The 16,362-nt window shown below is 34.4% G+C and overlaps 1 protein-coding gene across 1 annotated transcript in view; it reads left to right on the forward strand.

The window, feature by feature from the left end:
* The window catches only part of ARMH3 (Armadillo-like helical domain-containing protein 3), a 91,785-nt gene that overhangs the window by 44,610 nt on the left and 30,813 nt on the right, over nucleotides 1-16,362 (forward strand). The window contains exons 1-10 of the mRNA XM_051216252.1: nucleotides 1,980-2,457; nucleotides 2,493-2,558; nucleotides 3,504-3,695; nucleotides 6,591-6,683; nucleotides 7,484-7,645; nucleotides 10,475-10,531; nucleotides 11,547-11,590; nucleotides 13,287-13,344; nucleotides 14,136-14,182; nucleotides 16,136-16,278. Of these exons, the coding sequence (XP_051066822.1) occupies nucleotides 2,317-2,457; nucleotides 2,493-2,558; nucleotides 3,504-3,695; nucleotides 6,591-6,683; nucleotides 7,484-7,645; nucleotides 10,475-10,531; nucleotides 11,547-11,590; nucleotides 13,287-13,344; nucleotides 14,136-14,182; nucleotides 16,136-16,278 (1,003 nt within the window). The 5' untranslated portion in view covers nucleotides 1,980-2,316. Of the gene's footprint in view, nucleotides 2,458-2,492; nucleotides 2,559-3,503; nucleotides 3,696-6,590; nucleotides 6,684-7,483; nucleotides 7,646-10,474; nucleotides 10,532-11,546; nucleotides 11,591-13,286; nucleotides 13,345-14,135; nucleotides 14,183-16,135; nucleotides 16,279-16,362 lie in introns of the transcript that reaches the window.

Below are 16,362 nucleotides of genomic sequence, written 5' to 3' on the forward strand. Positions count from 1 at the left end.
GTCAACAGGAAGCCCTGGACCTAGTTTTCGTGCTACTTGGTACTCGTTAACAAGGTGTACCTGTAATCGTGAGAGAACTGATACTCCCTGACGGATTCGATAGGACTCGATCTGCACTAAGAAGGACCCGACGTTGATCACCACTCAGTGATCAGTCAATTGTAAATATATCTCAGTCATACTGTAGGTCAGCCGCGGCTAAAATAGCTCAGTGGTAACGTTCAATTGTGCCGAAATATTATCGAAGATACGTCTTCAATAAGTTGCACAAACTTTCTCATCCAGCTGTTCGAGCAACCTCCAAGCTCCTTTCGGAACGATTTTGACGGCCTGGTATGAATAACAACGTGAGGAATTCCGAATGTTCCTGTGTAAACTAAAAGAAATATACGGTGATAGACACAACGAATTTCCCTTGAGCTCCATCACAGCTTCCAAAGCTCGGCTTGACTATGTTCATCTGGGTTCAGTAGGACATTTAACTGAATGAAGAAGAAGCTCTTGCCTCTCAATGTGTGTGGACCCTTTCACATAAAAGCCGGAAGCAGCCATCAAGTACGTTACTGCTGAAGCACTGGCTTGCGCCTCCGTCGAACGATGGGAAGCAGACGTTGGCTTCACTTCTACTATGAACGCTAGTTCGAATCTGAACTCCTCCGTTGTCTGACCACTCTACCAAGAGTCATAAGATTCCAAACTACCGCTGCCACCCACAAACAAAAAGGCATTTCGAACGACAGCTAAAATCTTCATCTTCAGCTGCAAACATTTCACAATGAACGGACGCCTTTCCAATCGTGTTGCTCGATATTCAGAACTCATTGAAAGCTGACGTTGGATACACTGCAGCACAACTCGTTTATAGGACGGAACTTCGAATTTCAGGAGAATTCGTGGATCCTCCTACACGAACTGGCTTGCAAACGTGATGTGTTCAATTCAACCTGTTTCCACCGGATCGCAGCCAACTAATGTTTTCGTTTGATCTGCCCTACGATATAGCACATACGTTTTTGTATAGCGCAGCTCATTACGACGACATCTCGACACGGAATATGAAGGCTTCATCAAACGTAAGTACTATATCATCGATAAGAAAGGAACTAACGGTAACGTCAGTATTGGCCGTGTTAAAGTCGCGAATTTAGAAGAAGACTCTAATAATATTAGCTTTCCTCCGGCACAATTTAACAACATAAACCCCAGGATTACGGCAACCCACTACGTAATAAACAGTCGCGAAGAAACTTCAGTGGTATCTAACGAACAGCCTACGTCAACGCGTTCTGTAGAAAGGCTAGGGTTTGCAAAACACTTGAATGACGACTGCACGTGAAAATTAACTTAACATTTTGTTTCATCTCTCTATTCTTTAACATCATTGTTTAAAAAAATTTTCTTTGCCCACATGTATGTGTATCAATATATGTTCTCCGAAAAAAACTCAGAAATCATCATGCTGAAATTGTTTCTACGCCACCGCATGTTAACAAAACGCATCTATATTAGTTTATTTTTTCTTTTTCGCCTGTTTTGTGTCCTTACACACATAGGATATAATACAGGTGGTGTTAAGCATATGAAAATACGCAGCGCCATGTAGATAGTATCTACTACCGTTAGCTAGCACTGAAGTCACACCTCCAGATAATATCTGATGTGGACTACCATTTCGTGGTATCCAGGTAATGAGGCTACTTTGATGATCATAGAGGACGAACTTGACGTATCCGAAGATAACAATTAGTAGGAATTTGTTAGAGAAATAGAACTCGGCTCAGGGTCTATTCATAACTTTTTATATGCTACCAAAATAACAGGTCAGCTCTACCCTTTTACATTTGCTATGATGCGACTACCTAACCTATCAGATATTATGTGAAAGTAACATCATTGTATATACTGACTCATCATACCGTAACAGTAAGTGGTTGCTGCTAAGGTTTTTCTGAAGATTAAATTTGGCCCGGAAATAGAAGTGTTTATTTAGTCTGAAAAGCGAGAGCTTAAGTAGAATGACCCCTAATGGATTACCGAGCTGTGACATAACGATTAAGTGTCCCTTCTGTCATCATCCTTGACCTTCTTTAAGTGTTAAATGTTGAACACCTTAGAATCAACATACTTATAATCATAAAATATGAGCCACCTAATTAAAAATAGGACGATAAAAACATTGCAATCTTACCTTATGAAAGAACGCATGCAAACCAATCAGTCTATCTTAATAAATCACAAATTTATAGGATATTTGTTTGCCTATACCGCATTTTAGGTCGTTAAGCTGTGCGTGATTTGTATACAGTAGTTACAGTGATGTCTGTGGTTGGAGAAAGGAAAAAGACTCCGAAAGGTTCACTTAAAGAGAAAGTGCTTCAGGTATATGATAAGCTGTTCCAAGGACAAGACATCACTCAAGGCAGAGCGGAATTTTGGGACGACTTTTTCCTACTGAAAGTAAATGTTTCATTACTTTTGTCTCTAATGTTTAGCCCAATCTCAAATGTTTGTCTGCACACTTTGAGAAAACAAGTTCAGAAGATCTCGTTAGACTGAAGGTTTGTCCTTTTGTTGGTGTTATTCTGTGATAAACTTATTTCATTTGACTGGATAGCCTCAAACTAATTCGAAATGTTTCATCTGACCACTCTGAAAACCACTGATGTAGGTTAGGTATTATCAACTATTAACGAATTTCAAATTATTCTTGTTTTGCAGTACATGCCAATCATGTTTATTTGTGTCGCTCGCACCGGTTATTTCCGAACATGTGTAAAGTTTAGGTCATTGCTGATTTCACATAATCGATTTAAGAAAAATATTAAGCTAACCTAATCATAAGACTTTGTATTCGTGCTAAGTTGCTTTAAGTGGCGCGGAGCAGGCGTACATGCATTCTAGTGGCATGACCTGAAAATGTTTTCTTTACTATCTATTGTCAAGTTGTATTTCATGTATTTTCAAAGTACATACAGCTGATTGGTAAAACTTTTAAGAGCTACTATTTAAATTTTTGTCAAATTACATATTTTAGTAACTTTGCCCCATGGACAGCTTCCAGTGACTGATGTTACCTTATTAGAATAGCTGGTCATATTTAGCAATCGAAGCATCACTTACGGTACCATCCGAAGAACAAGGGTTTATCAAATACATTATTCTGAGTTTTGATTAATATGGATCGAAAATAATATAACAACTAGGATTGGAGATTGGATCGACGGCAAAACTATAATTTACGTACGAACCAATTATATTTAAGTTAGGTCTTGAATTTTGGCGTGAATTTCATTCATTTGGTAAAATATCATTTTGGCATTATAGCTGTATTGTTTCGTATGGGTTTAATGTACATCTGACTTTTTTCGTTGGTTCTTAATTTAAAAAGTCTTGGCAAATATTAGAGCCTGTGAATTAGCCTATAAGGTGACCTTGTTTAAGATGCTTTCGTTTTTATAAGACTGGTTTATATTTTAACTTGAAATTCTCTATTTATTTATCAGCCTCAGCTAAACAGATTGTTTATACAATGCCTTCAAACAGCTCAGTATGATGGACATCGCATCCGAGTTGCCAACGCTATTCAGACGTTGGACTGTTTACTGAGTGGCGTTCACAAGTGTAGATCACCAAGTATAAATGAGGAACTTAGTGCGATACTTTTAGGACCGGAGCATGTTAAAGATTTCATGGAGGTTAGTTGATAAAATTCCAGTTTAATCAAAACCATCTTGTTTTTTGAGTGTGATTCGCTCGGAACTACAAAGTGAATGCCATTAGAATGTAAAACATCAGTCCGTTCCGCTTAGTAAATATTAAATGCTTAAACCTGTATTTGTCTCTCGATATATATATATATATATATATATATATATATATATATATATATATAGGTAAGACAAACTAAGTTTACTGTCATAAGTTTATTCGATATAATTACTGGAAAGACTACTCGGATAATTTTAAAAATATATCCATGTGGTTTTATGGGACGAATAATGCCGCAGTCTAATTTTTCAGGAAATCATACAAAGGATTATTATTTGTATTTTTGATATGTCTTGTCAGTTGAACGCTACTTGTTATATCTGTTCGTTATGTTGGAATCGCTTATCACTTATACTCGAAATGAAGGGCCTCTGCAATTCCCATGACACGAAAGTAAAAACACTAAAACTGGTATAAATGTTGATTTATTAACCGCAAAACACGCCATCGACGACGACCCTAGTCGAAAATACACTCATTTATATATTGATTCGTAAACGGATTTTGATTAGTAATTAGAACAAAATCACATATATACAGTTATCACAAATCACATGCTGAGCATAGTTCATGTTCATTGAACACAAGAATACCGTATGTTATGCAGAATAAAATGTCATACGGGAAAACAAAGCCGAATACTATACTGAATAATCAGCACATCCGGTTAAAACGGAATTAATGTTGAATAACATTTATAATGAATAAATCAATCTAATTTTGACTTTTCTTCCCATCATATTAATTTTGGTTTTATAATTAGTGGACGTCTTTGAATGTTACATTTTTTCACCCTCTTATTCCCAAGCTTCCATCTGATCCACAAATCGTCGTTAGTTCTTATTATTCCAAATTTATCATCGATTAATTGTTCCCCTCTACCTTTGGTTGTGCGTCACTTATGGCTAGTTTATGTGCTCATCGTAACTTTCTAGTTATGTTACTATGTGACCAGACATTTCTAGTATATTGTTATATGAGTCTTGAGTCATAATTGGACTGATTACGACAGAGAACTGATCAGCTTTCTGCCTTCGTCTTCTGATTGGTGAGTGAGTTATAAGGAGCCCGAGTGCCAATAAGCAATAACGTCTCTTTGAAATATGGAATCACTACCGTCCTAATCCATTCTTTTCGTTTTTCTTTCCCTTTATCTTTTCGACCTTCTCTATTATTTTTTTTTGTAAAGTCGCTAAGATAATTATTCATCACCAAAGTAAACATTGCCAAATTCAACTCAGTTTCTATGTAATTCGGTTTTGTGACAAGTCTCTGAACTCTGTTTATCAAATTCTTAACTATCGCCTTTGTAGAAAAGCCATGTGCTGACTTGTAATCTGGATGTTTCTAAGAATGTATTGGCTTTCGGAATATATTGATTTTTTGAAAACCATCATGTTTCGTTGTCATCAAACAGTCAAGAAATGGCAGTTTGTAGTAAGCATACTTGATCTCTTTAGTAAATCTAGTGGCGTTAGGTATACTGTTAACGTTTTTAGCTAATTCATTTAGTTTATAATGATAAAGATGTCATCTACACATCTCTAACTAACCAGTATGATTAGTTAGGTGTTGATGAGTAGTATAAATGTAGGGTTTTTTTCAAACTTTTAACTATCTAGCCACTGTGTGTTGTAATGTCTAAGTTCCTAAACTAACTTGAAATAATTTCTAATATTGGTTTTATCCATGCTATTCAATTCAAAACACCACGATTTACAAATTCATAGTAATATAAGTATGACTTTTGTTTATGGCTTAATAATAATATAAACAGGTTACTTCATCTTTCTCATTATAAAAACTGTAAAGTAATAGCTACGCACAACAATAATCTTCGATTTCAATAAATCATTAATATCTCAGGCTTTATGATATTTCATGAATACCCAGTCATGCAATAATGAATGATTTTTTGCACATTAGGTAACCTTTCACCAATAGTGAAGTGATCAGTTTATTCAACATTGTTCTTGCACTGTAAACATAAGTGGTAGGATTCCATAAATGTTTATAATTAGAAAAAAGCATGACGTTAACAAAGCCTCAGTGGCAAATGTTTGTTCTTGATCTTCGTTGTGGACGTTCGATTGTGTATGTTTGGGCACAGAGGCGATATTTGTGTCACCATCTTGAAGTATAAACTTCGTTTGCTTTTCCATTTTTTACGAATTTTATCTTAGCGACTTACACATCAGGCAGTGCTTACTAGTGCTGAGGCTGGGTGGAAAAATCTAAGAGATGACTCGTGGTATGGCAGACAAAGCTGTATATGACTGGTATCTGCCGGTTCATCAGACTCCTCATTTAGGTTCCTGGAGGTCGTGGAATCCAGTAGCATGTGACGTTATCATATACGGCTCAGAATAGAAGCCAATAGTGATAGCGTTTTATTTTCCTATTAGAACGTTCATACAAATAAGAAGAATTCTCTTAACGGAAAAAATATTTTTTGTCTGTATTTTGAACTGAACTGTGTCTCTTATAACGTGCTTTCATTGTTCATTTATTTATCAATTGTATTACTCTTTCTTTTATTCTTTTCACAATATCATTGCTTCATTTGTGTGGGCAATCTTTTTGTGATCTATTGTAGCAGAATTCGGGTACATTAAATCAATGAATATAATTTAGTTTAATAAGGATTTCTTACTGCCTGACAAGTGTTTGGCCTTTGTATTGTTTTCAGTTGTCAACTCATCCTTTTTTTGTTTACCAAATCTATGTCATTATGTTCCTGTAATATAAATAAACTACCTTGTATTAAGTAAATGATTTAAATAACTTTATATATATTTTTAATATAAATCTATCATATGTAGAACTATATTTCTCTATGCGTTGAACTGGTCCGAGAAGATAAACCAGAATTACTTCGTATTCTTATATTCAATTCAATGATGACATTTGCTTCAGTAAGTTGAACACTTTAATTACTATTACTTATTCATATTTTATCATGAGACTTTTTCCATATATATATAATCACTTTTAAAGTTTATATATGGACACTCATCACTTATTTCAAATTGAGTTGATCAAATTCATACAGGTGATAGAAAAAATTCGTTTGATCAAATCAAATCTTAATAGACTGTATCATGCATCGATCTAAGTGATAACAACCAATAAAAACTGGGGTGCACTTGATATCTGTTTCGTCCTTTTATGAGACCTCTCAGTGGTGCACATCTGCGAACTCGCCGCAGATCAAACCCCAGGGACTTTGGTCTCAGGGTTAGCACTTGACCTCTGTATCTACCACTGAGCCAGCATCCAGTGGTGTGCATGTCTAACTTCAACCGACTTGCGATATTGGACGACCATCTCCCATTGCCTTCACTGGATAACTTCTTCACATCCGACGCGGTTGAACTTTCATTGATCATGGCTTCTCACTAGAACTCCAAGGGTTACGTCTCAAAGCTATTCACTAGTGTGAATACATGATCATTATTACCATACGACGTTGACGAACTAAGATTAGTACTCAATATATTCTATGAAAACTCAACAACCTCCGCAAACTTCCTACAGTAACAAACTGAACCTGTTAGTTAACAAATGCCATTCATCAACTTATAAACTTCATATACGTTTAAATGATAGTAGTTCATTGTGTTTAGATTTAAATCTATCTGTAGATACTTAAATAACTAACTAATATTAACCGTGATTATAATTTTTATTATGCGGTGCATTCCTTTTCTTACAGGTTACTTCATCTTTAAACAAAAATCCATTTATTCCTATTCTGTTAGATGATCGTATTTATGACTTAATCATGAATACATTGATCAATCCTCAATTAAGATATTATCATGGTGTTACTGCATGCAGATTTCTTGGTCTACTATTACAATATAAGGAACCTGATGTAAGTTATTTATTCTTAATATGATGAATTATTCTTTAATGTTCCACCACATTTTTTTCGTTTGGATAGTACGAAAACATCTACAATTTCCAAGTTGTTTAGTATTTTCTTCTTCTACATTGAATTGGATAGTTTGTTTTAGATAGTATTGTATCAAGTCTAAAAGTTTTTTTACAACAGTTATTTTATAAGAAATTATTTGTCTTTTGAGTTTTTTGTTGCTCTTTGACCAGTAATTGTAAATCGCATTGATGAAGCCAATCTGTGGCACGAATCTGAATATATGGATCTATACTTGTTTACTTTATTTAATTACTTTAGTTATTTCTTGTATTCATCACAGATTGATTTCAGTTGGTGTATCATCTAAGACTAGGGAGTACTAAACAGCTGTTTTGTCCTAGTTTGTTGAGATTCTGTATTATTCACTCACGTTTCCACTAAGAATCGAACTCAAGACCGTCAGGTCTAGCAGCGAACACTTAGAACCGCTGGGTTGGCATCTCATGGTAAAACCCAAGCTCCCCATAATAGAAAAAAAACAGATGTCCTTGGTTTCCTGATTTCTAACAGTACCCTGACTAAAATTGACTTGCGATGATAAACATAATGTACAAATTAACCAGATCTTCAACTTTTAGCCGTTGTTCTGGAAGACAGTTTACTATAAATAATGAATAGATGGAAGCGGTAGATAAGACAACGATTTTTTCTGGTTGGCGTTTTTTAGCAGTGTCTTTTTACAGCATGCGATTGCTAGCGCTATGCCCAACCCTCTTCCTTTACCTGTGCTTTGAACCGGCACCAACTCTCCTAGGTCTCCAGACAAATAGAAAAAAACATGTTTTTATTTATTCAATAGCTTAGATATAGGTTGCTGCATATTGTAAAACAGCGTATTAATCTCAGACTTAGTTCTTCTTCAGTCTATATACCAGTTATGATATAATTAAATCGGCATAATGATCCTGTAACCGTTTGCTTATTTGTATTTCGCTATTTGAGTATTCGTCGAACACTTTTGGATAGGGATTTCATAATTATATTAGCTAGCGAAAAATTCAACTTATTGGTTGTAAGCTTTTAAATCCTATTGTCTCAAATTTAATATTCTTAGGCGAATATAATTTCATGAAGTTATTTCTTATCCAGATAGTCCACTGTTTATGCTTAATGAATCTCCCCTAATTATCAATCTGCTTAATGAAACTGTGTGGAGTTTATAAAGAATCTTCGTTCCGATTTCTTATTACAATAAATAATTGTGTGTTATTATCTGTTCATCCGACCTGAATACTGTCATGATCTGCTTTTATACGACCCAGCTACTCTTATTGCTTAGTATTCTTCGGACACTACTTCATTCGACTAGTCCCCAAATCAGAACACGGTCGAACAGGAATGAAATTCTGTTCCAAATAAATTAAGTTGAGTGAAAATAACAATCACAGTAATAAAAAACGTTAGTATATCTAAAATTTTACTTGTGATTTTAAAGTCTCCTCCAATTATTCACTAACACTTATTAGCTAAGAAATGGTTAATCCTCTAAGGAACGTACTTTAATATAATCTGCGTTCTGCTATCAAATACTTTGTTGTATTTCAATTTAACTGGATATTTAACGTCCATCCATCAATGAACATAAGTAAATATGAACAAAATACGAATATTATCATATAAACACATGAAAAATATCATTTTTGTACGGTGCTATTCATCATGATAATAGATAATCTTAAGAATGTTCTATATCTTCATCTAACTGACCAAACTGTTAATTAACGTCCCCAAATACCCAGGTACAGCCGAGAGTGGGAGAGTCCGCTCTCCCTCTCGAAATGCTCCCATATGGCCACGCATATATAGCCTCTGCCAGGGAAGTCCTACTCACTGCCTTCTCGTGGCGGGGGTGTTGGTTACGAAATTGAAAGGACGGAAAGCGAATGTCCGGCGCTTTAACCGGGTTGGTGGACATGGAGAGTCCACCTAGGGAGTTGGAAAACCCGGATTTTAAATCAATGGTGCACACGGGCTCCAGTATCCTGAGGGGACAAATTGCGTATGAATCAATTATTGGTCACCGGCTACCATGAGACTGCATCTCCTTACGTTGCTTCACTGCCTTGTTTACCAGACCTTTAGGTCAAAGGCTCGGGATGTGGCCCCTTTAGAAGACCATCTGTTTCGGTTTGGGCACCTGGTCAGTATCACAGCCCTCACACAAATCAAATGAGATTTGTGTGGCGCATATGTATCTGGTTTCTCCCTTGTAACAATATCTATGTGCTCAAATAAATAAAATGTTATTTAACACTTTTTATCTAAAAAGACAAACCAAGTTACATTTAAAAAACAAGAAGTTCAGCGAAAGGATCTCTTTTTAACGAATTTTTTTTATCAAGCTATGTTACATTTTGTCGAAAATATCTCTGTTCAGTATAAATGAATTACAGTGACTTTCATTTTACGTAATAATGATATCATCATAATAAATCATTCAATCATAGCCAACATAGAGCCAGGTACAAATATATGTTAGCCGAACATGCCATGCTACACTAGCACATTTAGATGAAGTTATCAAGATGAGCATCTAAGTAGTCGAAGTGGTAATCATAATAATGCACTATCTTGTAAAATTGGAAATTGTGTCACCCAATGTCACACTTTTTAACTACCCAACATCGTAACCAATAAATAATTCAATGTTTTCAACGGATTGGAGATAGTGTGTCTATACACTTAATTCGTTTTTTTTTTACCTAACATATCTCAACCTACTGTTTCATTTGATATTTTATGAATTTTTTTCTATTTTCTCTATAGTCATTGAATTTATTTCAAACATTAATTCAGCAGACAGAAGATGAACTGTTGTTAAATGTAAGTAACAATTTACTACAAATTACTTGTAAACGGTATACACAGACTAGATGACATGTTCAATGAGATCAAGTGGATGATTTGAATTGAATTGTTGATATCCACTTTGTGTCTCGTATCAATTAGATGGACCATTATAGAGCTTTTGATTGATTTTAATCGTCTCTTGCTTAACAAGATAGATCAATAGTTGGATATTAGATGACGGACTAACTTACTGTGTACCGAATGTAGCTGAATCCACAAGGGTTGGATCGGTAAGTCCACATGATTGAGATGAATTAAGGTATTCTGTCTTTCCGGTTCGAACGACTGGTCGGTTGTAGAATAGTGTTTATAGTTTAGCTACAGTGAATGTTGTCCACAGAATTTTTTTTGTCCGTTGTTATTTCACTGATTGTTTCATTTAAGTGTTAGTTGCAGGAATGCAACCTGACTTTGTCTTATTTTCCGGGTCATATGTTTGTTGGTAAATTTTAATGCATCTTCTTGTTGAGCAACGTACGGATAACACGTAACTCTTCTTCATTGGTTACATCTGTTCTGATTATCTCGTGTCTAAGTAGATCATTCTTTAGTATTGCCAAAAAGTGGTAAGCGAAATGTAAACCTAGTGGAGATCCAACTAGGGTCCCATTCGATTATCTGTAAAATTCCTCGTTGAATTGGAGATGTACATTCGACGTGTAGTTGTTATGTTGTACGGACATCCAATTTTGATACTGATATTCAAACATCCTATAACCATTCCAACTAGTCACATGAATGAGAAAACTAAAAGTGAGCAGGAAACTTTATGATTGACTAACCGAATCGAAAATACATGCACGAATAATTAAGCCGCGTTTTCAACCAATAGTGTATGCTTGTCTTCTTAGGAAGTCAAGGGAAATATTGTGTTCAACCGTTGACATCTCACTTTTCATTTCGCCTACATCTGATCAACCCAGTTAATCAAAAACAACGATCTTTTCATGATAATAATACTAAATTTTCTTCATTATCCTACCTTCAGAGTATACTGTCTACTGTCGCTCTTGCATTGTCTGAATTTAACTTGTGAGTTTAACATGTAAATATTACTTTTGAATAACTTTGTTTTTGTAGATGTTGACTAGCATATGGTAAAAATGATTTATTAATTGTTTAATATTATATTATTAATTTGTGATCGTGAAACTCATATACAGTTAGTCGTTGAGCGTGGAAAAACAGACACTCAGCCTTCGGACTGCTAAATATATGATTCTCTTTCCTCACATTGATTTATATTCGGACTCACTGGGAGTGGCTACTTGTAATTGTGTGGACTTAAGCACTATCTGGTCTTTACTCTGGTTCTCTATTCTGGGCCGTGAATTCTGGATCGTGACAAAGTAAGGCATGAAATCCTAATTAAAGATGATCAAGTGACCATATTTACAAGGTGTTGTGCTCCCGTGCATTTGGAGGCCGAGTTAAAATGACAAGTCCAGATGTTGAAAGAAGGTATAATTAAAGAAGCGGACAGCCCATACAACTAACCGGTCCGTTGAACAAACTAGTGCCTATCTAGACTCAGTAGCTCAGCAGATATCACTTAGCGAATTGAAGGGCAGGGTACTGAGTTCGACTCTTAATGTAAACTTCAACACAGATACAGGTGCATCCGACTGACTTATCCGAAATAAAACAATACCGCGCAGTTCATCTATTCTTTATTTATTATTTATTTATTTATTTGAACACATAAATATTGGTACAAGAGTGCGCCAAATGTATATGCGCCACACCCATCTATTCTAAGAAAGGCCATTACCATAAAGATAAGTTGTAAACAGAATTTATGTAACTCATTTGGCAAATTGCTTAGGTGAAGGCTAGTGATACTATCTATCACCTTAAACCAAAATAGTTAGGTTCGAGCTTCAGACCTGTAACCTACTGACTGACTAACCAACTTTTTTTCCAGATAAAAGTACTTTTAATTCAATGGATTAGTTAGGAGTAAATGAACAAATAAAATTACGTTTTGATTTTAATCGTCATTACCTCATTTAAGATCAACAAGGGAAGATGAAGTAAAACACTAGTGAAATTAGAAAAAATAAAGATTATTATAAACTGTATCACTCACTTCTATTAAGTTCAAATCATGTTACCAAAGGATTTAGAATTATTAATAACAATATAGACATTAATAGTGTATATTTTGTTTGCACAACTGCAGCCTAATGTACAATTTCCGGTCGCTGAATCCCAAGTTTGAGACCCGCTCCACCTATTTTTGTTTATGCAATCCAGTAATATCATTAATCATTCATACCTGATAAATGAGTTAGTTTAAATTAAATTCATCATGTTACCTGTGTATTTGATCATTGATCCCATTGACTTCCACAAGACATTTTTTATTTCTTGACTTGGACTGAATTCCAATTTTCTAATTATTCAAAGAGGTTGAAGTCTTATAATCAAGTTTTTTCAGGTTGGCCTAAATCTTAGGGAGACCAACCTATTTAACTCTTTCTTACCAGTTAATTGTCTTCATGTTAGACCTTTATTTATTCCTCTCTGTTTCTGTTCTATCACCCTTTTTAAGTATCTTTACATCTTCGGTTTTCTAAAACACAGTTGTTATAAATACCATTGACTATGAAATTGATAGACAGAAAAGTCTATTAAAATCTTTTCGGTGTTATTCGAGCTGTACTTTGATTTTCTTTAACATGTTTTGAACACTAGTTATTTATAATTTTTTCATATTACAATGTAGAAAATTTGGACAACAACGTGACAATTCTGGTGGTATTCTATCTTCTTTTTCATCTTTTGTAAGTCATTATTTCATTCTTTCTGCTGTATTTTTGTATGTGCACAAATTTTATTCCAGTACACTTCACATGATTTTCTTGGTTCATCGTGCTGTATTAAGAGAATACTTCATTTATCTAGGCTACACTTAACAGATTATTGCCTGAACAAACTGTCTAGTACGAGAGGATAACGCAGTAGTGAAAACACCGTAAAATAATCCCCCTTGCCTCAAATCCATTCTTTGGCCGGTTTAAGTTGAATTTTTGAGAAATAATACATATTTAATCTTTACATGGGCACTTATTTTTTTCGTTTCTATAAAAATATGTGGGAGATTTTATATTCAATCAGTCACTCATAATCAACGTAGAACATTGCATGGGACCAAACTGCATTAGCGCATAGAGAAGAAATTGCCAAGATATCACAATTAATAACAGTGATAGTGGCTTTAGAAAAGATTAAGCGTCGGAGATACGATTTGAAAATATTTATGGATTACTGGAACAGAAAAAATATTTATAAGGTCAGTCAATCAGTCAGTCAGTAACAAACTAGAACTTCGTACGTACGTACTTAAGATCTAGAGGGAAAAAATGAACGACTGAACCTACGCCATTAGGAACGACTTTAAATCATGTCACCCAAAGCCTGTAACCATTGGTTACAATAATCACAACCAGGTAGTCTGTACCTACCTACTTGCATATTGTCAGTTTTTATAATGATGAAAATCGTCTTCAAATATTTATTTGATCTTGTTTTATACATGTATCTATATATTTTTCTCTCCATACTATTAATTCAGTTCACTACTTTGGTCTCCGGTGATGTTGCATCGATTATTAGTTTAAGGTAAGTAAACTGGTCTAGACAATGATATCCAGGTGGTAACTTACTCCAGTGACATATCTTCTTTATACTTTTCACTTACCATTGGCCTTGTGGCATGTGATTTTAGCAACATGAAACGTCCCAACATCCATCTATACAGCCATCTCCTTCCTCTTAGAAAGTTTTTCTTCTCTTATTCTATTAACAAAGGGCATATCAGTCGTTATTATTAAATTTAGACACTTTTCAAATATCCTTTTCGTTGTTATTTCAGAAATTTAAGGTTTGGCATTTAATCCTAAATATTCATCGCTTGACTATTCTGGTGTAAGTTTAAATCGCCTAGACTATATACATTGTTTTGTTAGTTATCTTGAGCTCGTGCCGAACAAGTGGAAACGTAGTATATATATATATATATATATATATATATATATATATATATATATATATATATATATATATATATATATATATATATATATAGTTTATGTGTCCTGTTGATATTTGTACGTAGATTGTTAAATTTATCCTTTGACTTTAAAAGTACTTTCATGACTGTTGAATTTTTTCTTCATGCGTCTCAACCTAATTCAGTAAAACTCTTATTTAATCGAATAGCCCTATCCCATCACATGGTGAATAAATTTTTGCATTAGTTAATCAGGTACCTGTAATATTGATCATCAGCTACAAATATTGTGCTATACCTTTATCTATTCATTCATTACTATTCTTGATGTAAAACACTTGAATTTCATTTTTTGATCACCACCATTCTGGTATTTGCACTAAAGTCTTGTCGACTGATAAATATTGTGTACTGTTTTCCCTCTTTTTGTAAATATTTTTATGCAAAGTAACTAGCAGTTATAAACCAGTCGACAATAGAACAAATTCATTATGATTATCATCGTATTATTATGTTTTTGAAAACAATCTGAACTAAATTTACATTCATAGTCAGCTGCTAGACTATCAGTGAAAATCCGAAATCCCTAACATTTTTATAGGAGTTACGTAAGAAGCACCTCGTATATACATGAGATTAAATGATGAAACAATCTCATTTTCATCGTCATGAATACTGAATGAAAAGTTACATTTCAGCTAGCTCTGTGATGTGTGCTACTTATGTCAGCAGATATAAGTAGGATGTAGCACCAATCGAAAGTAGAAAGCATGGCATCATAAGGCTAAGAAGATGAAATTGAAGAGGAAACAGAAACGGAAATAGTAAGGAATTGTGACCTGGAAGAATCATATAAAATGTGATAGATAAATTATGGAAATTTCCAAATGAGCTATTTAATGTACAGTTCCCATATTTTACCAAGAGATTCTGTATTGTGATACATTAGTTGTTCCCACCTGAGTTTTCGTCTGTTACAGTTCAAGTAATTTTATTATTTATATCAAATACTGGCTGTGACTAAACACAGCCAATTAAGACCAAGAAGCATTCAAACAGCCGTCTCGTCTTAACGATATGCATCCGATAATTCACACTCTCTACTTTTTTAATCAGTTTGCAATGTTCTGCTGGTCGCTCTTTATCACTATTTTTGTCTCGATCTCGACGTAGATAAATTTCACCTGTTACAGCTCGTCCTAATCATCACAATCAATTGAGTTTTCTATAGCATCATCGATCAGCTTCCTCTCTCCATACACCACCTTACTTATTCACTCATTGGTTCGATTCTGTATGAGTTAAGTCTTTCACCTTCATAGTGCATTTTTCACAACCATAGAGTAATACAAAGTGGATGGTTGCATTGTGTAGTGTACTATAATTCCCTATAGTTCTCTAGTGTAATGTCAGTTAACGATTTGGGATCTAACCTCTTGTCGAGAAAATCTCTACTACTACTACTACTCAGTCATCTTAAAGAAATATCTTTCATAAATTCATTGATTTATATCAGCTTTTTATCCATTTAACTTGACTTTTTTGTTTTCATCTCATTTCAGACCATGTGATTCACTTTTGCTATGTCTATATGAATTAGCTAGAAGTAGTCATCATTTCGCTATACTTCTCTCTTATTCCAATGGTCACTATACAAATAATTCAAGAGATTTAGAAAGTATAATTGTCCCAGATCCTATATTAGGTAAGTTGACAGTGAATATTTAGTGTGTGTGTGTGTGTGTGAATATCTCTTTCGTTGTATTTTTTCTCCTACTTAGTACATTTC

This window comes from Schistosoma haematobium, chromosome 4 (genome assembly GCF_000699445.3).
Source record: "Schistosoma haematobium chromosome 4, whole genome shotgun sequence".
NCBI classification, from domain to species: domain Eukaryota; kingdom Metazoa; phylum Platyhelminthes; class Trematoda; order Strigeidida; family Schistosomatidae; genus Schistosoma; species Schistosoma haematobium.